The 21,717-nt window shown below is 42.3% G+C and overlaps 1 protein-coding gene across 1 annotated transcript in view; it reads left to right on the plus strand.

The window, feature by feature from the left end:
* Positions 1–5,878: 5,878 nt before the first annotated feature.
* Positions 5,879–21,717, plus strand: part of LOC116049446 (G patch domain-containing protein 8) — a 30,707-nt gene continuing 14,868 nt past the window's right edge. Inside the window, exons 1-2 of the mRNA XM_031299100.2 lie at positions 5,879–6,444; positions 6,652–6,965. Of these exons, the coding sequence (XP_031154960.1) occupies positions 6,813–6,965 (153 nt within the window). The 5' untranslated portion in view covers positions 5,879–6,444; positions 6,652–6,812. The remainder of the gene's footprint in view (positions 6,445–6,651; positions 6,966–21,717) is intronic.

Consider the following 21,717-nt stretch of genomic DNA (forward strand, 5'->3'; position numbering starts at 1 on the left):
CTGGTGCATATGCGGACACATATGGGATGAACACATAGGCTTACACTCAGATATAGGCTACACATACACAAAGTGTGCGAGCGCAAGCACATATGGACAAATGCACATATTAGTGTAGTAAATCCTAATTTCGCTGTCCACATATGTGTAAACATATGTGTGCTCATACACCTGCTCATAGGTGATGGTATCTTAAAGTCAAATGATAGCTCAGGTATGTTGTCTTTATACATTGAATGCTGTTTTGAAAGAGCCACAACTTACCTTGAACTATGCAATATTTATCTGATGAAAGAAATCATCCTCACCAACCCTCTCTGGGGTCTTGTTTGTGTGCGCGGGAAATAAATATTTTTTGCAAGAATATTTATCTGCCTCTACACTTAATACCACTAACTCTCTGCTTACTATTTCCACAGTGATGTCATGGTGAGTCTTTGGAGGGAACATACTCCTGTCCCACACACAGACACACCACACACACCTGTTTATAATCACACACACAAACATACCCACTTCTGGATCATAATACATTCAGATGCAATCTCATCCATTGCGCATAAAAGACAGCAATATGTGCCCAAAACCTAACTGCAATATTTCAATGGTTTATAAGGAGAGAGGAGAGGGAAAAAGAGCCAGAGGCGGCAACTGGGGAAAAAACAGTTACCACCAAGATTTTGCCGACTCTCTCTCCTTCTCTCTTTTTCTGTCTGTCTGTCTGCCCATCCGTCTCTCGCCCTGACTCTCCAACCCACCCCCATCCCGTCAGTATTACTGCATCATTTCCAAAAGTAATGAGTGCACCAGGAGCAGGGAGATGGCAAGGGAGAGGGGAAGTACTTCAAGGAATTAGAGTGTTTATATATACACAATGGTTTTCCTCTTGTGAATGAGCAGTGCAAATAGCCCACCCCCTGCACATACACCCAGTATAACCTGAAGGTACAGAAACACCTACCAGTATAGTGTGTACTTTCTTTTACGTTATTAGAACATTATTAACAAATTCGAAGGAGCTTTTTTTTTCAATCACTATCAAGGAGCCTTAAGTGTTTGTGCCATTATTTTTTTGCATTACCTGATTGTTCAGGATGCACCCATTACTGCCCCTGCTCCGCTCTCAGTGGCACTCCAGGACACAGAAAATACATTACCTTGCAGTGCTTAAGTGTATGAGACATTAACTAAAGCTTTTGCCAGAAGATAGTATGGAGGTAATTTCCTGCGTAAAATTGGTTTCTTTTTTCTTGTGTGAGAGACGTGTATTCCCAGGTGGTGAACTGGCTGTGAAAAAGCATAAAGACAAAGTTTCCATCACTGACACAGGACACGTTTGAGTGTCTGTAGGTGTTCATATATGTATGTGTAGGTGTCCGGGTGCAGACATCAGTGTAGTGGTGTTTTCTCCACCCAGACGGCTTTATAGTCATTAGGGAGTTGTGCTGATATGATCGGCCGAGGTTCAGGCTGGTGGCTGCAGGAGGAAATTGGAGCGACGGGGTGATGTTAAAGTTTAGACTGCAGAGCAGTGGGAAACCAACAAACTGACAATGCTGGTCACTGGGACAGATCAGCATCAGTACAGTGTAAAGAGACACACACTTATACACATGTACAAACACACACTGTTGACCCTCAGGGTTACAATGAACTGGCAAAACATCCTAGACAGCTTAGCAGAAAGCAAATCACTGGAGAGAGTGGAGTTCAAATCAGTGGAGGAAAACTGCTGTCCTTCTGTAAGAGCATGCAGACCTACAGACTCGTGCAGAATGATCAGCACAACAGGGCAGTAGCCAGAATACTGAAATCATGAATGTACCTCCTCCCCCAGGAAAGTCAGACACCAAAATGTATGTGATTATTTTATATTTTTGTATATTTTTCAGTGAACTTTTCAGTTATATTGTTTGTAAATGTGATTTCCCAACATGAAGATCCCTGTTCTGTGAAAACCACGTATGGCCAACTTTTCATGAACAAAAACTAAAACTAATTAAATGGGTTTTAAAAGGCTTAGCCTAAAAAGTGGGAGACCATTTTATCCTTGAATGTGTATAAAAATGCCAAACCACTAAATTTGGAGATGTGTAGACTTCACTGGACAGTGATAATGCGCAATATCATGAAGATAAAATTCTGGTAGGGAATTTTATTAATCTATTTATTTATTGGCCTAACCTAAATATATCCATAAATGGAATAAGCCTGTAAAATATCTACCAATGTAGAATATCAACTCCCCTGAGGTTCCTAAAACCCACAAGATTCCCAGAAAAATACCAAGGATAAGACCACTTTGTCCTCAATATATATATAGCTATGGTCCTTTACACAGACAAGAAACTATTAATACAAAATATTACATAGCCACACAACTATTATTTCTTATGGACTTCCCCTTTTAAATCCATACTAATCAATACGCAAAAGAATAGTCACTAGGATGTAATATGTGCAAGAAGCCTGTAACTTTATATCTGAAAGATTTTTGTATGCTTAGCCTCAGTCACTTGAAATGGGTAGGTTGTTGAGGTCACTTCAGAAGAACCAAGACACATTGTCTACTTATGTAAGAACAGACTAACATAAGCAAATCTTTGCATGTTGTACACATTCTGACACGTTTTCTCTATATACATGTTTCTTTCTGCCTCACAGCAACACACACAGCCATACAACACAGTACACTTTACCGACCATTACAGCAGAGGGGTAATCCATCACTGAGAAACCTCTGTCCACGGTCTCCTGAGAAACCAGAGAGGGTCACCATACTAGTTTAAACTAAGATGTTACTGTAATACAAGCATCTGCTCACAAACGTATGTGTGTGTTGTGTGAAATAGAGTAGTGTGGGAACAAGTCTATTACAGTTGTTGCTGATTGCTTACACACTAAAAGAGAATGGTTAGACAAAAGCATCAGAACCTTAACCTTTTGTAACCATGCCTTAAACAAAGGCACCAAAAGTACAAACACATGTTCTGCTTTGCACTTTGTTTGCAATTCTGCAACACACGTCTTGCAAAACACTACACACTGTTTCTTACATTAGAAACTTTGTTCAAGAATGAAAACTCTTGCAATCATTGGGAAAACACTTATCTTCAAAATGTAAAACACTTTTTGAAATTGGCAACAAACCCAAACACATAATCACCTTGTGTGCCACCATTAGTCTTCAAGGAGTTCTCCATCACCATGCCACTCTAGAGCCCTACAATACTGCACACATAATCACATTTCTGGATGCACTAAATAATGTAGTCGTACAGGACGGACCACAGCAGCCCAGGTTTATTGTCATCTGGGATAATGTTAGTTTCCACCAGGCTGCTCTGATCCGGGACTGGTTCACCAACCACAATACTGGAACCTCACAGTTGTATACTTGGCCCCTTACTCCCCATATCTCAATCCGATTGAGGAATTATTTTCAGCTTGGAGTTGGAAAGTGTACGAGGGCCAACCACATGCCCGCATGCAGAGACATTGAGGTGGGGTCAGTCCAGGGATGGATACGGCACACAAGGCGATATTTGCCCCGTTGCCTGGCCAGGGATGATATTGCTTGTGATGTGAATGAGCTGATGTGGCCAAACCCTAACAGAAGGCGGGATCCATAAACCATACACCCCATCATTTACAAAACCATTTTTTGTTTACCATTGCACTGTAATTTTAGTGTGATTGTGTTTATTATTTTTTGTTTATTTACAGTAATATATTGTATTGATTACTGTACTGTAAGTCTACTTTTCTTTATGTTTCATTTGTAAAAACCTGCAATGGTAAAAAGTAAACTGGATTTTTTTCTGAAGCCTTTCTATTTTTGCATTCATTAAAATGTAAGTAGGTGATCTATACTGGAACAATCTTTCACAGAAGCCTGTATGAGAAAATAGGCATACAAAGTACAAATGAGAGCAGTGTTTTGTATAAAGTACATCAGTGTGTTGTTGCTGCTTTGAAAGAGTTATTCAAGTGGTGCATGTGTGTATCATTTTGTTGCAAAAATGCAATTTTGAAAAAGGATTGTTACATTTTAGAGTAATTGCAGAGTTTTATATTGACATAGAAGTGAGATATTTATCTCCAAGTGTTGTGTTTTTTTTGGCTTGTGTGAAGAGTTTTAACACAACGATCCACATATACACGTGTGTAAGCAATCGGCAAAAAACTGTAATCCCCCCTATCTGAGGAGTATGGTATAGACAGACAGATCCATGCTTCATTCTTTCTGTGTTTACTGTAACTGGGAGCTGCAGAATCCCAGAGGAACAACCTCACATGTAGGAGGGCATGCATATAAAAAGCACCATCACCCACTCTCTCAGTCATAACAGATCAAAACCAAAATGCAATGCTGCTTTGAATAGCATTGCTCTGAGGCTAGTTCACAAAGTGATGCAGGCAGCTACAAAGGGCCATGGTTTGAGAGGACTGAGAAGTGGCAGCACCTGGCCTCGAGGACTGGACAGAAACCTGGTAAAAAGTAGGAATTTGCTGTAGAATGAGTAGGTTGCAATGGAGCAACAGTTTGACAAAGAGTAGGAGGTTTCCGAGAATAATATGTTTGCAAAAGCTGCAAAAGTACAAGGATCAGCCATATTTGTATAAGAAGTCTTTGGAAGTCAGAAATGGTAATAGAAACCAAAAACGTTTTTTGCAAGGTGTCCTTTGGGTGTTTGTTGAATAAAAGATGCAATAAGAGAAAGTTTTGTTGAGGTTCCTTTTTTTCTGTGCATCAAAACAACAGCAGCACCTTGGTTTTCTATTATTTTTATAATAAGTACCCTATCAGAGTCAGGCATTTTTGTTGAGACATAACTCATCTACAGTGACAGGTGTCCTACCTTAAATAAAGTTTGAACTTGATAACAAAATAAAAGTTATGCAAACCTGAAGGATATACAGTATATCTTATGGGCGCATAAATCAAGTTAAAAGGAGCAGAAAGTGGATTCTCTCCCCAGGCTGTGACTTGTCCCTCTGTGTCCTTCCACCTCATGTTTACCTCTAAAACCCAGAGCTGTCTGTAGCGTTCAGTGTTGACGTTGAGCACAAAAGGCACCCTAATCCCGGGCTGAATATGCATGACGCGCCGCGCAGTGCTGTGACTGCTCGCAGCTTAATAGTTTCAGCACTGCGTTGGTGAACAGCGCCATACGCCGCTGAGACACACTGAAGCTCAGCTGCAGTGAGTTCCGAGCTGCTCTTTGACGGCACCCGGCGCAGTTTGACAGGCCGAGCCGGAGAAAGACCCTTTTATCTGTAATCAAATCATTGGCCCCGAGGTTGCAACTGAGTGAGGTTTTCCTTCCCCCTGAAGACACTGAGACCGTGTAATGCATGGCGCTTTCACTTTGATGCCCTCAAAAAGAAAAGAGAGGGGGACACGGAAGTGAGGATGGACCAATAAGGCATTAGAGAGGAAGAGAAAGATTGACACTAACATATTGCCGGTGGCTCATCTGAAGATGTTCCTTAATCACACTAAATAGTATACACCTTGTAAGTAAAGTGTGTCTCCTTCACTTCTCAAAAAAGATGAGAAGAAGAAACTGAAAGAACATTTGAAGAGACGGGGAGGAGGAGAAGGGGAGAAGGCACTTCAATTCGGAGTTACTCAAGCACAGCGTGGACAGAAGTGATCCCCCTATCCCAGAGCACGGGCTGCACATTATAGCTACAGCAGACAGGGAATTCGGTCCGGTGCAGCCTCCGAGAAGAGAGACAGAGAGAGAGAGCGAGAGAGAGAGAGAGAGAGAGAGCGAGAGAGAGAGAGAGAGAGAGAGAGAGAGAGAGAGAGAGAGAGAGAGAGAGAGAGAGAGAGAGAGAGAGAGAGAGAGAGAGAGAGAGAAAGAGAGAGAGAGAGAGAGAGAGAGAGAGAGAGGAGTGTGTGTTTCTTCCTTGAGAGGGCATCTGAACCACTTCAGCCTGCCTGCGCTGGAGCCCGATAATTACAGGACTGCTCTGGATGGATGTACTGTCTCTCCCATCTCGAACCAGCGGAATTTCATTCACAAGATGCGTGACTTTAAACCCGGTGCCAATCAATACTGAGCTGAGAGGGGGGAAAGGGTCATATGTTTTCTTTCCTCTTCGACGTGCGTGAAGCGGAGGCGCACCTGCGAGAGTGCCTGATCCCCTTTTCTTTACTGAGAATTGGGGTGCTGTTGCTGCTTGGCTGAGGCTGCAAACACTTTCCAGACTGGACCAGTGGACTGGGAAAAAGACAGAAAGAGAACGAGAGAGAGAGAGAGAGAGAGAGAGAGAGAGAGAGAGAGGAGACGTGATCCACGGAGAGGGGGAACAGGAGAGAGTGCGAGATTGGATGGATTCCTCTCCTCCTCTGGCACTCCACAGGCGCTCATTCATTTATTTAAGCCCGACCGACGACAGCATGCCAAGCGCAGACTCCAGCGGCAGAGCTCGGTTAGTATAACATCCCTGTCTCTCAGTCTCTGTCTGTCTCTTTTTGTCTCTTTCTGTTTCTCTCTTCCTTACACACACACACACACACACACACACACACACACACACACACACACACACACACACACACACACACACACATCACAAAGTAGCCTATAGTGTTCTCCCACAGAGCCATTCTCATCTTGTCTCCCTTTCTAAATGCAGCCACAGACTTTCCAACAAAGCACAGGAGTGAGGCGTCCTCCGTCGCACCGGCCCAGTCGCGCTCTCACCTGCACAACATCCGTGAGGGGCCCGACTTTGGCGCCCTCCGGGACACCGCCGACACCCAGAGCCCGACGCAGAGGAAGAGGAACCTGCCGTATATGGGCCCAAAGCCCCGTGAGACCCCTGGGATGGCGTGCAGCGCGTGTTACTACCTGGTTATCAGCTCCACACACCTGAGCAATGGACACTTTCGGCGAGTCAAGGGGGTCTTCAAAGGACCGCTTTGTCCAACCGCAACCAGTGATTCACCGGTAGGAGAACACCTAGGGGTATGTGTGTGTGTGTGTGTGTGTGTGTGTGTGTGTGTGTGTGTGTGTGTGTGTGTGTGTGTGTGTGTGTGTGTGTGTGTGTGTGTGTCTTTTGAAATACCCTGAATCCTTGAGCTTTTAAAAGAGTCGATTTCAGCCACTTTTCTTCACTTTTTCTTGTGCCTACTTATAAGGGGTGGGAATTTGGTGTTGTCATAGGAAGTTCCTCACAAGTATAGGAAGCCAAAAAAAGTATGTAAACAGTGTGCGCAGGATATAAGAAAACACAGTCTAGCAGACCCAGTGGTACTGTCATCTGAGGAGGTGGATATTTTTACAAGGGGTGATCTTTTTCTTTTCGTGAGCCATAAGAGAAATATTTTTTTTTTTTGGTGGAGGACAGTTGGATGTGAATATTTTAAACAAGGGAGAAATTGAGTATCCAACCATGAAGTCATCGTCCCTCCATGCCTCCTTCTCTCTCTCACGGCTATGGGAATTAAATGAATCTAATTACATTAGTGCTTTCAGGAGGAGATGAGTTGCCCAGCCGAAAATAGTACTAATTACCTGGGGAGTATTTGTTAGGTGTGTGTGTGAGTGAGTGTGTGAGTGAGTGAGTGTGTGTGAGTGTGAGTGTGTGTGTGTGTGTGTGTGTGTGTGTGTGTGTGAGAGAGAGAGACCTGCCTAGCCTGGTGGGGTAACTCCCCGACCTTTCCCCGATGCCCGTGGTTCCTTTGAGCCACCAAACTGGCATTTAGTTACAAGCTGGCTCTCAGTCTGTGCACTTAGTGGCTGTGCTTTTTGTGTGTGTGTGTGTGTGTGTGTGTGTGTGTGTGTTGTAGATTCAGGAGCTGCTCGGAGGGTCTCTGGTAATCACACATTATTCATGAGCTCTTAATGTGAGACGAGACAAACTGGCGGGGCTGATGACAAGTTTGATGAGAAAGGAGGAATGGAGCAGCTGGTATGTGTGTATGAGTGTGTCTATCTGAGTGTGTGTGTGTGTGTGTGTTCCTACTCAAGTCATTACCAGTCTGTCATGTTCGGCCTGCGTTCACTATGTGATGGGAATGAGCGAACAGTGTTGAGCAGACACAGTCCGACATGGCAGAAATGCTGCAAAGAGTCATAATAACAAATATACTAACAAACTTTTGCGCACGCACGCACACACACACACACACACACACACACACACACAAACACATACACACACACACATTATTTCCATATGGGCTATAAGACTGCCATTAAAATAGATAATTACTGCTCACACTCACTGCTCTCAATTTTTAAAAAAAATTATCTGTCTCTTTTTTGTCAAACTTACATTATAGATACAGTAAGGGATGAGTATCAAGACAAAATACTTTTTGAGTCTACACCAAAATCTGTCAGTAGTATGGAAGTATTGAATGGTGTCAAAAGTTTAGAACAAATGTAGAGTTGAAATGATTAGTCAATTAATCATTTTCTTGATTGACAGAGAATCAATTGGCAATTTAGATAAGTGATTAAGTATCTTTAGATTTATTTGTTTTGGACTGTTGGTCAGACAAAACAACCAATTTGAAAACCATACCTTGGACTTTTCACAATGTATCTTAATTTTATTTACAAAACAATGAATCGATGAATCATCAAAATGATAAACAGGCTAACTAACAATGATCGTAGTATCATAGTCACAGCCCTAATCAAATGCTCTGATTCTTAGGTGTGTTTAGTTGTTCTTTGATTAGATATTTACTGATTTAAATCAGGGTATAACTTTACTCTATATTTTATTTCGGAAAAAGTTTGTTTAACACACCTTGAGCAATGTGGCATATTTTGTTGCATGAAAAAACATGTTTATATTCCTTAAACTATATCTAAAATAAAAATATTGGTGTGGTATTTGCACCAAAACTCAAGTGTTGTATTGGGAAACATTTCAGACGGTACGTAACTTACACAATATGCAGTAAGGCTGTTACGAGCAGGGACCCTCTTTTGTTAGTGCACTCAAGTAGTGAAGATTGTAATAATGCATTTACTAATCTAATCTAAATCCATTTTATCTGAAAAAGCAAGCAAACAACATGAGCAGCAGTGACTCAGATTCCCTTTCAACAAAAAATATTTAGATTTAAGCCTTCTTTTTGCTACATTAAATCCATACCAGCTTCAGGGTCTTATATGCTGAACTGGTCGACCTCCATGTGGAAGAAGGCAAGTAAAACTAGAAATCTTGAGTACATCTTATTCTCTCCAAGCTGCAGGCTTTCAGTAATAGGTGTCAGTCATGGTAGGAAGGACGTAATTTACCTCCAAGTCCACGTCCTTACTAATGTAGATAAATCTACTTGTGGAAAGTTTTCGGTGCTGGAAAATGCTGGCTGAGTAGGTATCAGAGGTCGAGAAATAAAAAAAGATGCACTTTCAGATTTATCTATATTAGTTTAGACATGGCCCAATTTATGGGCCTGTCACTATGATAAACAGGCAGCGCTCGTGGTCAAGTAGTTAAAAAATGACCTATTGTGTTAGGCGAAAAAAGAAGCCCTTCAGCCGAGAGCAGGTGAGTTTAACACACCTCTTCAAGACTGTTGGACATGCTGAGCATCATCTTTTGCTCCTGTTCGATCCGTTGTAGAGGATGCATCACTCGCCAGCACAACAGCTAGCTGCTCTTTGATTTAGCTTAGATCAGTGGAGTACAAAGGATATCACGTCTGGGATTTGTCGGGAGTAACTTTTTGTCTCTTCACTTTGACAAGGCATTGCAGCTTTAAGAAAACACTGAGCGCCTATGAGCGGTAAAGAACAGCCGTCTAGACACACGGCCTCCTTTTTATCCTTCACAACAAATCCTCTCATGTTTGTACAGAGTTCTGTGCTCTGTTGTTTGGTTAGCTTCCCTGTGGAGTGCTGTGGTAAATCTAGATTAGGATTTTGCTCATTTCTACTTTGTCATCACTAATTAGTCATTGTGATAGGTCTCTCGACGTGTCTAAATTCTAGTTCCCATATGTCTATTAGTGCTTAATCATCATTGGTGAGTCAGTCTTCAAACTCTCATTAACACCTTAAATGTTTTTTGTTACTGGTGTCAGCACAGAGGGAAGACAGGAGAAGAGAAGTAGAAAGGTGTTCGCAAAGAGGACAGGTACAGCCCTAATGCATCCTTCAATGCAGAAAGATTCAAACTGATACAAACCCTCCATTTCTCTTGCTGTCCCTTGTCCAATATTCTTCAATCATTTCCTCTCTGTCTCTCCATTTCCCCATAGAAACGCCTTCCTCTGTAGAATATTATAGCGTTGTGTGTGTGCATACTTAGCTGCTCATCCACTGGAGCCCACTTTGATGTGTATTTCACTGCCGTTGCAGCAAACAGATGAATCGTTGGCTAGCACAGTGTCAAACTGAATGCGAATGCGCCAGCGTGTGTGTGTGTGTGTGTGTGTGTGTGTGTGTGTGTGTGTGTGTGTGTGTGTGTATGTAGATGTGACTCTCCGTTTGCACCCTCGTGTTTTCATTGATTCCGCAGAGAGCTGAACAGTGTTTATGTAAATGAGGTGGCATTTAAACATATGCCCTGAACAATTATCTTGAAACAAGTATTTAGCTGCACAAAAACACGGCCATGTTCGGAGTGAGTCAAGTACTTAGCTACAAATATTAAGCCATCATGAGGGGACAGAGGTGAGGAGAGCCAAATGGCTAGCCATTTGGCATGCCAGTTTGCTCATGGCTGTAAACACGATACCCAGGAATCTGTGTGCACTGTTATATATATATAAACATATATACTGTATATATTATATTTTATATATATATATATATATATATATATATATACTTGACATATACAGTTCGACAAATGTTAGAAAGAAAAAGATTGGTTAAATGTGAGTTTAAAATAAAAAAGTGGTTTGTGGCAAGCTTAAAAGCAGCTATAGAGTTGTTGAGTGTTGTATTTCAGAGTCAAGGCCCCTAATGCCGCAGTCACACACACACACACACACACACACACACACACACACCAAATCAGCCATCAGACCCTAGTGGAGCTGTTTGAGAGAGAGCAGGTGAGTGCTGCTGAATACTAAAGTCCTGTATGACTGGACCATTCCTGCTGACCACTGCAAAGTGCTCCCACTGATCACCGCTAATGTCCTCGATCACAGTTTACACTCAACACTCTGGAGAGAGTGTGTGCACGAGTGTGTGCTGTGGAGAAAGGTGGATAATTGGGACAGATGGGTGAGATAGGACGATGAGAAAGAGGAGGGTAAAGGGGGAGAGTCAGACAGTTGGCATCGATTTTAACACTCTCTCAAGCCTTTATTGACGTTTCATTTAGCTAATGAATTCATTAGTGCTTCATAGCATAATAACCTCTACTTGATAACTAGGATGGCTCCCCAGAGGATATCTTTTCTCTCTCATCGCCTCAGTATTGTCTGACTTTTTCAAACTCTTTCTCAGCTTTCTTTGATTTTTTTCCTTTTTTCTTTTACCTAGCAAGTTTCCTCCCTATTTGTTTGTGCTGCATTGTGTAACTTGTAAATGAACTCGTTGTTTGAGGTGACATAACCTGCCAGCCTCTCAACAACAGCACAGCACGCCGTCAGGAATAATAGAGAAAAAGAGGGAGGGGCAAGATGTACAAGCACATTCGTCTCTGCCTATGTATAGGTATCTTTGTGCTTCTGCTCAAGTGTGCTCGCTGGCTTTGTAGTGCTTGTTCACCTGTGAGATGGAGATGATCTTTATTCAATGTACTGATGAATGACTCACTCTTTATTTGTATGTCTTTGACCTGCTGCTCACAAACACACAAAACCCTGTCTTGCATGAATTCAATGACCATTTAAACTTATTAAAAAACTGTTTTATCAAAGGATGATGTTTCACCCAGAGGACTTGTGTTTGCACACATTTACAACCCTCCTTTTGCTGGTTTATGAATTGGAAGTATTTGTTAATTTATTCATGTTTGGGTCTGGTGCCTAACGACGGATTTCCACCAACTGCGGAACGGCTGCGGATCGGCTCCGCTGCGAGTTGGCTCCGTGCTCCGCCGTCCTTCAATACTCACCAGGTCCGTATTTGTTGCGGAACGGCTGCGGCCATGACTGACAGCTGAAGTCACTAGGACCCACGAGATCTCGTGAATTCACGTATGATTGCGCGATATAACAGGATGTAGTTTCTATAAACAGAACCACAAAACCAACAACAGCTTGTTGTTGTTTCCATTCCGACTTCTGGCCAGTCTCCGCCCATTATGACGTTTTCAAGGTGTAGTGCAGGGAAATATGATCCGCCGTGAGCATGGTGTATTTTATTTTGAAAATTAACCAGATGTTTTATTTTGCTTCTGTGCTCGACTTCCTGTCCCGCACAATCTGCCCTGTGCTAAATTGCTGCAGAGCTCGTCAGGCAAAAATAGAACCTCTGCGTATCTGCTCTGGAGGGCTGTGGATCGCCGGAGCTGGGACGGAGTCGGAACGCAGCCGTTCTGCAGTCAGTGGAAATACACACATTGACTTTAATTGAAACCTATTGACTCCGCCGCCGTTCTCGAGCGGATCTGCAGCCGTTCCGCAGTTGGTGGAAATTGGGGGTAAAAGTTCGAACATCTGCTGTATGGATGTTGTCTTTGGTGTCGAGTTGACCTGCGTGAGCTCTGCGTGGGTGTGTGAGCACGTTTGGAGAGTGGGTTTAGAGTGTTAGTAATAGTTTGTCTGCTTCTGTTGATTTAACAATTTCATTGTCAGGTTTGTAAACATCTGTAAAGTGCACATGATAGTGTTAGATTTACAGTATGTTGTGAGACACACAAGTTATCATGCATGCGTGCACGCCCACACACTCAGACCCAACAGATGGCCTACCTCTCATTTTGTAGATTACCCTGGGACAGATGTTTGTCTGTGTGGTCATTAGTGATCGCAGCATCAGATAATTACCTGGAGACACACCAGCACATAAACACACACACTCACATACAATTAGTGAGTGTTTGATAATTACAGGATATTTGATGAACCATCTGGAACACCAGCACAGGAAAAAGACATGCGCACGAAAACCTCACGACAGGTGAGAGATGAAGAGATAAAAGTGTTTTCGTTACACAATCATTAGGATGTCATGTTTCATTCAAGGTTTGGTCTTATCCTCTTTTATTCTCTTAGTCTCTGCATCCTCTGTCTCTGCCTTTTTTCTTTTTTTACGTATCATTTGCCACTGCCTGTCTGTCTCTTCCTCCATCCATTTCTCTAGGCGATACCTTTGCTCTCATCCCCCTCTCCCTGACACTCCTTTTATCTCCCTCCCCTATTGCTTTTCGTCTCATCTCTCCAGCCCATTCATTTTTTAGCAGGTCAATGGTTCAACTGTTAGGCCTTTAAATCTTAGTGTGTGTGTGTGTGTGTGTGTGTACAATATACCTATATGAGAGTTTGTGTGTGTAGGCGATGGGAGCAATATTGCAGTAGCAATATTGCTGAAGAATCCTTGAAGGAATCAAAGAAAAGAGGGGGCATGCTTTATTTGCTGGTCAGTATTTCTGTTGTTCAATAACCTCAATTTTACTCTCTGACTCTGCTTTTTACTCTGCTGCTCTAGCTGGATTTTCATGTAACAGATGTGCGAATACAGTTATAGCTCCATTATGTACCTGCGTGCACATGTGGGTGTGCACGTTACACATATTTGCACCTGTGTGCTTGAATGCCTGCGTGTGTCTTCAACACTGACACACCGGGCCGAGGTTAACAGCAGCTCAGACAAATTAATTATCTCTTCTCTGGGGGAGAGATGGCTCTCTGAAGGATAGGCAGTGAACCAGCACTTCATGGTTAAGCAGAAGCCCAGGAATTACTCCCAGCCTAACAGAGACCAAGGGGCCTTCTTCTGAATAAAGCAACTTGGATTTCATCCTCAGCTTGATGTTCAGATCATATTTTTTTTCCCACTTTTCATGTGCATGAGGCCCATTTATAAAAATAACTGCGCGACTGAAAGAAGTCGAGCAGGCACGTTGCATTTATAGATCAAAGTGGCTGAGGAATTTTAATGCATATGAACAAGTTTCACTTCCCTGAAATCGTTGACATAAGATTGAGCCTTTCATGTTTTGCATTGCTGTGCCTTGCACAGAATAGGCTGATCTGGTGCACAGTGCACTGCGGAGTACACCAATACACTCAAGCAGACCGCTTTAAGTCATATAGCCTGAATTAGGAGAGCCACAGCCTCTTACCATGACCTGCTCACCTTTCCTCTCTGACTTCTGACAGATAGCCCTGGGGGAAAATAAGTGATGAAAATGCCAATGTTAGTGTCAAGGATTCAGAGAGATGAAAAGGCTATGATTGAACTAAGTGTATCTAGGAATATACTGTTTGTATTTGAGCACATATCATATATAAACATATACAAATACATGAAGGTAGACAAAAAAAACACCAAGAGCACAAGTGGGACAAAAATGGATGTAGTATTATAATAACAGTGTGTGCTCTCATGTGTGTTCATTCAGGTGCGCTCTCATGTTTATTTATCAAGTGGCAAAGCAGATAGGACCTACTAGGACATTCTGATAGCACGGGGTCGGTCATGCATTAGTAGCAATGCATCCAATTATATCAGACTTACCTCCACCAGCAGGGCGAGCCGTGCTTCAGACACTAATAATTCATGCTGTTTTGTTTCAACCAGCCTTCACATCAGCCGTGATGCAGAGAACAACCCACTGCAATTATCATGAGCAGCAGCATTCCTGTGTTTAGCAGATTGGAGATGCCAGGCGCTCAGCTTAGCTCTGTGCAGAAATGTCCTGGCTGCGCGCTGCCAGGATGGAAGGATCACAGTGGTCTGTAAGCAGCCTCCAGCTAACAGCACCCAGGCCTTGGCTACCTCCTTTATATGGGCAGGGTGCCTGTTTTCCTCTGTCTGTTTGTGTATGTATGTTTGGCGTGATTGTGTTTCTACTTGAGTCTGCTATGGGGCCTTCCTGCCCTTGCTGTGAGGTATATTCTTACCCTGTGGAACGGGATTAGTCACACCACTGAATGGGAAAACATGGAAACAGCAGGAGAGGAGAAGAGAGGAGAGGAGAGGAGAGGAGAGAAACCCCACTTAGATGAGAAGAAACGTGTAGATGGATTGTGTGAGTGCATGTGGGCCTGCATGCCACGGGTATTCATCAATTTCCTTAAGATTCTCCACTTTTTCTCTGTCATAAAACCCAGAGGCAAGAAGTAAACACAAACTCTGTAAGTTCTCCTTCTCTATGCCTCATTTTATTTTTTTTCACTGTCATTCCTCCTGATTTGTTCTCTTATCTGTGTGTGTGTGTGTGTGTGTGTGTGTGTGTGTGTGTGTGTGTGTGTGTGTGTGTGTGTTTGGTCTAGTAGGGACTAGAAGGGAAACAAGTATAATGTGAGGTCCGAAGGATGTAGAACATATTGTCTTTTATCTCTGAGTGTGCAGGAGTTGCAGTGCTTGTCGTGAACAGCATAAGCCCCGTTCTGTATTCTGTATTCACAGCTCAAGTTAACTTGTCTCCTCCAGGTATGACAGAGATGTGTGTTTTTGGAAAATCTTTGTAAGAAAAAAAAGTGTTAGCCATGCATTTCACAAAGTATGCCAAAATCTGTGAACTTTGTGTGTGTGACTGCATGTGGGTGTGTGTTTGTGTTTATGTGCGAGCGTGTGAAAAATAGCAGCGTGTGATTTATGTAAATGAGTGTCATCGGCCGAGGAGGAGGCGGAATTCCCAGGCCTGACGAGTGGCTTAATGATTCATCAGCCTGGCTGAGGCAGGCATCAATAATGGATGACAGAGTGGGTCATGCAGGATTGCTCGCCCCTTGATTAAAGTGCTCCACAGCTAAACGCCTCACTTCCTCCCTCTTCTCACCCTACCTTCTGCGAAGATAAATACAGGAATGTGCCGTACACGCACACTCACGCACACAAACTTCCACACATGGGCATACACTCCTCTTCCTCGATCTCTTCCCGTACAGCCTTATGTCATCTCACCACTCACATGCTTAATAAACTCTCATCCCTTTTTCATCTCCTCACTATTCTTCTTTGGTCTTAATCCAATCAAGAGGGAAAGAAAGGAGTAAAGAGAGGCAGTGAGAGAGCAGGAGAGGGGGGAAAAAGACGGAAAGCGTGGGAGAAAAGAAGAGAATGCCACAAATGAATGCTTTATAATTTGTCTGTACAGAAATGGAACCTTTCTCTCTGGAGATAAGACAGAAACATAAATGTTCTTTCTCTCCCCTCCACACACAGAGCGGAGGGAGTCATTTTCTCTCCGTCTCTCTCTTTAAGCTGTATGTGGGTGTTGGTGTGACAGGACAAATCTCTGTCTATTAGGAGACATAAACCTCTAAACCCCGAGCTACACGGCCATACATACTAATGCAGCCATACAGAGTGCTGGATAGAAGTTGGTAACGATAGCGAGGACACTGAGAAAGAAGGAGATGTGGAGAGCAGAGAGATTGAAGGAGGCAAAGCAGGATGTTGAAAGCAGAGAGAGTCCTGGCGGGATTTCAATCCCTGGCAAGCAAAGGGTCTTAACTGCTACACAATCTTTGAGTACAGCAAAACCAGCTTTAACAAATTCGGACTGACGTGCACCACAGAGAAAGTTCACTGAGTTTGTGTGTATCCCCTGTATGAGTAGATGATGTTGTACCGAGCAGTCCATTCCAGCCTTCTCGTCTGTAGTATCATTAGCCATCCATGCAATCACACTTTAATGTGCCAGAGAAAGAATCACTCACTCTTATTGGACACACTCATGTTATCCCCTGATAGCACGAATAAACCACACAGAGTGAACATGCGCACACACACAAATGCTCACCCGTGCTATGCTTCAAAGCCTCAAAATAAACTGCAATCATAAATTGCTGAAAGATAGCAATCATTTCTCAATTCTCCGACAGCAGCAACCCACCGCTCTCCCTCAGCCGTAAATTTCTGAGTTGGTGAGATTAAAGAGTTAAGAGTGCAGCGTGTAATCTGCGATCGTATTAATCCTGTTCTTTAAAGCTGTCACTTCCCAAACTGATTACCTTCATCTTCTTAACTTGTCTTTTACTCTAATCTGCATCATCACACTCTTGACAGATTACAGTCCCAGTTTGATCACGTTAACAGATAGAGATGCAATCCTCTTTGAGGCAGTCAATCAGAAGCCTTGTCTGGACAGACAGACAGACAGAGAACACTAAGTACATTATGTGTGTGTGTGTGTGTGTGTGTGTGTGTGTGTGTGTGTGTGTGTGTGTGTGTGTGTGTGTGTGTGTGTGTGTGTGCGTGTGTGTACCAACTAAACTACACTGCATATATCCATTTATCCATGCAGGGTTTTCAATTGCAATTTAAATGTCATGAGTGTATGGTCCATATAATTCCATTTTTCTGCCAGCTGAGAGAGAAAGCATTTAATACTGGAGATGACATTTAGCAAGAAAGGAGAGAAGCCTGATAGGCACACAGGTGGAGGGACACATAACTGACAAGGGCTTTGAATGCATGAAAGAGGAACCGAGAGAAAGTACAAAAATATTGTATATTATTTAAGACTACAATAGGAAAATTACCTGAAATAGATGGAGTGCGGGGAGAGGAGAAGGGTGAACTAATAAGAGGGGATCAGATCTCATCAATCTAGCCATCTAAGGCTCTTCTTATATAATTTTCACCCCCTAGAGCAGCTGTGGAGAGAGTATCACAGGAGAAGGAAAACAAGAGGTGCAAGAAAAACAGACTGCATACAAAGCATACTTACAGTATATCATTGGATACATGTAGAAATTTCAGAGACTTAGAGTAAAGTTCACCTCTTTATCCTTTATACCTACTGTCCTCTGTCTCGCTGTAATTGGTTTATGAGGTTCTCCTTAATGTGTACTGAGAGAGAGTGAGAGAGAGAGAGAGAGAGAGAGAGAGAGAGAAAAAAAGAAAACCTTTGCATTTTAGAGAAAGAAATGCAAGTCCCTGAAGAGCACAGTGAGTGAGTGGTAGGATCATAAAAATACATTAAATGACACAGAGGAGACCACGGTTTGTAGAACGGCAGGGTATTTTAGGAATTTGCATGCACGCTTTCATGCATTTGTGCTTCTGCCTTGATCCCATCATAAAACAAATTCTATCCACAAAATAACTGGAAAGAAACTATGGGTCATGTTTGTTCAAGTGGAGAAAATGTCTTAAGATGTCCTCTGCTTTTTTGTGTGTGGGTGAAAGCTATGCTCTGCCCCGGGGAATCAGTTTAACTTGTCCTGCACGAGCCAGAGTGCACATTGTATTCAGGATGACACGAAGACAGCGAGGTTAAGAAAGGAGGGGGAGGATGTTGAGAGGTGGGTAGATTTTAAATGCAGCACCGAATTGGATTGATCAATGATACAGCACATGAATAACTGCGAAAACAGGGGAGCCCTGTTGAAGAAGGAGGAGATAGAGAGAGATAGAGAGAACGAAGGCAGGGAGGGTGGACAGACCAGCAGAGGGGCTCTGGCCTTGCATTGTGATGGACAGAGAATTCAATTTTGATTGCTCGCTGAGTGATCGTTTGGTTGTGCCTTGTGACTAATCTTCATAGATTTATGACTCATACAGGAGACCGGTGTGATTTGTTCATGGCACAAGGTTCCCGCTGTTGCCCCAGACAAAGCAGTGCAGTTATTTTGAGGCTTTTGAACACCCTTTTTTTCTCTTTTATTTCATCATTATTCACCTTATTTTATATTTGGATGTGATATTTCACACATGGAGTTGTGGCGCTATCCTGTAGCTGTTTTTTTATTGACAAGTTTAGCTCTTAAAATCTATGAGCAGCATTGATGCCTACAGATGTGTCTAGAGCGGATTTATTTATGGTACAACTGTAACGCAGTACTGTAAACAGAGCATGAAAGCAGCACTTACTGAGCAGCCTGCTATTTAGGCAACATATGTGCTTTGGTGTATTAGATTGACCACAAGGTGGTTTCACTTTAAGGTGTTCTTGAGTGTGTTTGCATTCATATTGAGTGAAACAATGTAAAACATGCAGATTTCCATTTTAAAAATAGTCAATTTTAGGACAGTGCAGCAGGACATGATCCTTAACATACAATGGAGATGTTTTTGAGGAAAAACAATTAACTTTTCTTAACTAACCAAATCAGTCACTTGATCTCAATCCAACTGAACATCTGTTTAATTACTAAAGTAAAGACTAAAAGCAAAACGTCCCCGGGATTGCTGAACTACAGGCCTGACAGAGTATTGCCAGGAAGGCCACCAAATGTTTGCTAATGTCTATGGGACTTCAAGCAGTCACTGACTGCAAAGGATTTGCAACCAAATGTTAAATATGCATGTATTATATGTTTGTTGTAATTGCATAGTTTTATTTTGGTCACCTATGTTTAAAAAGGGTTGCAATTCCTGTACGTTTCATTTTTACGAGGCAGGAAGGATCTAACAGAAGATACTGTTTGGTTGCATCATGGTAAAAATGTAGGATCCAGGGACTTCGGACTCAGGATATCTCAGCCTGCTTTACCACTTATGATCAAGTCTGTTTCTTGCAAGTCTTCCAATTTTATGAAAGTGCAATACTAACTCATTGGAGTGCCATTATAAAGACAGAAGTTGGCACTTTAACTCTTGGTTATTGTTCCATTTCAAATGCCATTTGCAGGAGTACAGAGCCAACACAATAAAAAAAGTATGCTGTAGGTCTATATACAGTGTAATTCTTTATTACCATATATATTCTCCCACAGTAGTGATATTTAAACTCTCACTTTAAGGATCAAATGCAGGAAGAAGCACTCCTTATTTAAACGAGACAAGGGCACAGGGCAAATTAGCAAATATAATCTCTTCATCATTTATTCATTCAGTTTGTTTGTCTTGCATGCTGCTCAATTTAAAAGGTCAGAGGGAGACAGAACATTTGGTTATATTTTTGAACAAGACACAAAGTAAAGGAAGAGACAAACGCTGGTGATTCATGTTGTATAGGCTGGTGCTTAAGATAGCATATACAGTTTACACAGAAACATAATACATGACACACCTGACACTGGATCATTGGAATACACTTTGTCCTTTTCTGTGTATTTGGTGGTAATCTTGTATTGTGAATTATTTTAGCCAGTCTAATACTGTCTTCTTAACAGAGTTGGTTGCTGGCAGTGCCCGAGCTCATTGGTACTAACACATCTGTCCTTTTGGCTGTAAGAAAACTCTGTTTCTATGGTCAACACATCTGCCGTTTATGCTATAGTTGCTCTATGTGCTTGTTCTGGCCATACTTCTAACTGACTTTAATGATCTGGAGCAAACAAAGATACATAAACACTTTTAGATGGTTTCGCATAGACAAAAACACAGGCTGGGATGTACATGCAGATGAATACACACACATCAAATGAATAAATGGGTGGGTACTGGCCATAGAGCCATATTAAAGGCAGTGAAGGGAGATGCTTTATGGCTGCAAATATCAGCTCATTAACGCTCAGCTATCCTGTTTGGCAGTCTGTGTGTGAGTGTGCACAAGTGTGTCTGCCACAGAAATCTACAGGTCATTACAGTAACAAGCAACTTAGCCCTCAGGTCAGCTGTCATTAGCTACAGAAGAATGGCCAGAAATCAACATGGCACCGCCAGACTCTCACACCGCCAGACTCTCTCCACTTGTGCATGCGTGAATGCATGTGTGTCTGATGGAGAATCACAGGAACACTTTAGAGACAGGCAGCAAAGAAAACAAAGAGGCAGATACTAAATAGACTGAGAGAGGGGGACAGAGCGGGAGGCAAACAGATTTGCTGAATAATTTTTTTACCACAAATGGAATTGTTTCTATTCATTACAGTGGCCAAGTTAGGGTGATAATTACAGTATAGCTGAAGATAATTAAATACTTAATTGGGCTTGATAAACAGTTATGAATTGTTTATTGAATTGTTCTCACAAGGTACAGTAGCAATTAGAAGTTCTCTGAATTCATAAATGTCTCCTATTCACAGTTTGTCCCTGTGTCACTCTCCTCTCCTCTCCTCTCCTCTCCTCTCCTCTCCTGCATTTTACAGATGTTGCTTTGTGCAAGGCAACACTAGACTATTGTGGCTACACTTTTTGCTCCTTTTCATTTTCCATCGTTAAATTTTTTTCTTTAGTTACAAAATAGGCAATCTTGGAACACATTGGCTATCAGTCTGATGACGAGTTAGCTTCTGGGGGCAACGGCTAATATTTTCAAGTAGTGCAGGTGCACAGTACTACAGGACACACCCACGAAACGGTCACATTTAGGCACCAAAACTACTTGGTTAGGTTTAGGGAAAGACCATGGTTTGGATTAAAATAATTATAATAATAATATGTTAATCCAGGAAGTTATCTCAGGGGGCGTGTCGTGTAGCCTGCAAGACTGACCCATCTCAATATTTCTGGGTGTCCGGTATAGCCAGCGGATATCCAGGTGCCAGGGTTTGAGAATTTGATTTGTAGTTGAGAGGAGACGTCTTTATGAACAGATATCTGCATAGGAATGCAGATAAAAGCGAAAGCGAATAAAAGGCTAAATCGTTGTCAGATTATGGCCGATGGGTTCCAAGATTGCAATCAGCCAATACATTCTGTCTCTTTTGCTCTCCACACAGACTGTTTACCTGCACTCAAACAAATCCCGGTCAAACGGAAACCAGAACGTTTT

This window comes from Sander lucioperca, chromosome 10, assembly GCF_008315115.2.
Source record: "Sander lucioperca isolate FBNREF2018 chromosome 10, SLUC_FBN_1.2, whole genome shotgun sequence".
In the NCBI taxonomy this organism is placed as follows: Eukaryota; Metazoa; Chordata; class Actinopteri; order Perciformes; family Percidae; genus Sander; species Sander lucioperca.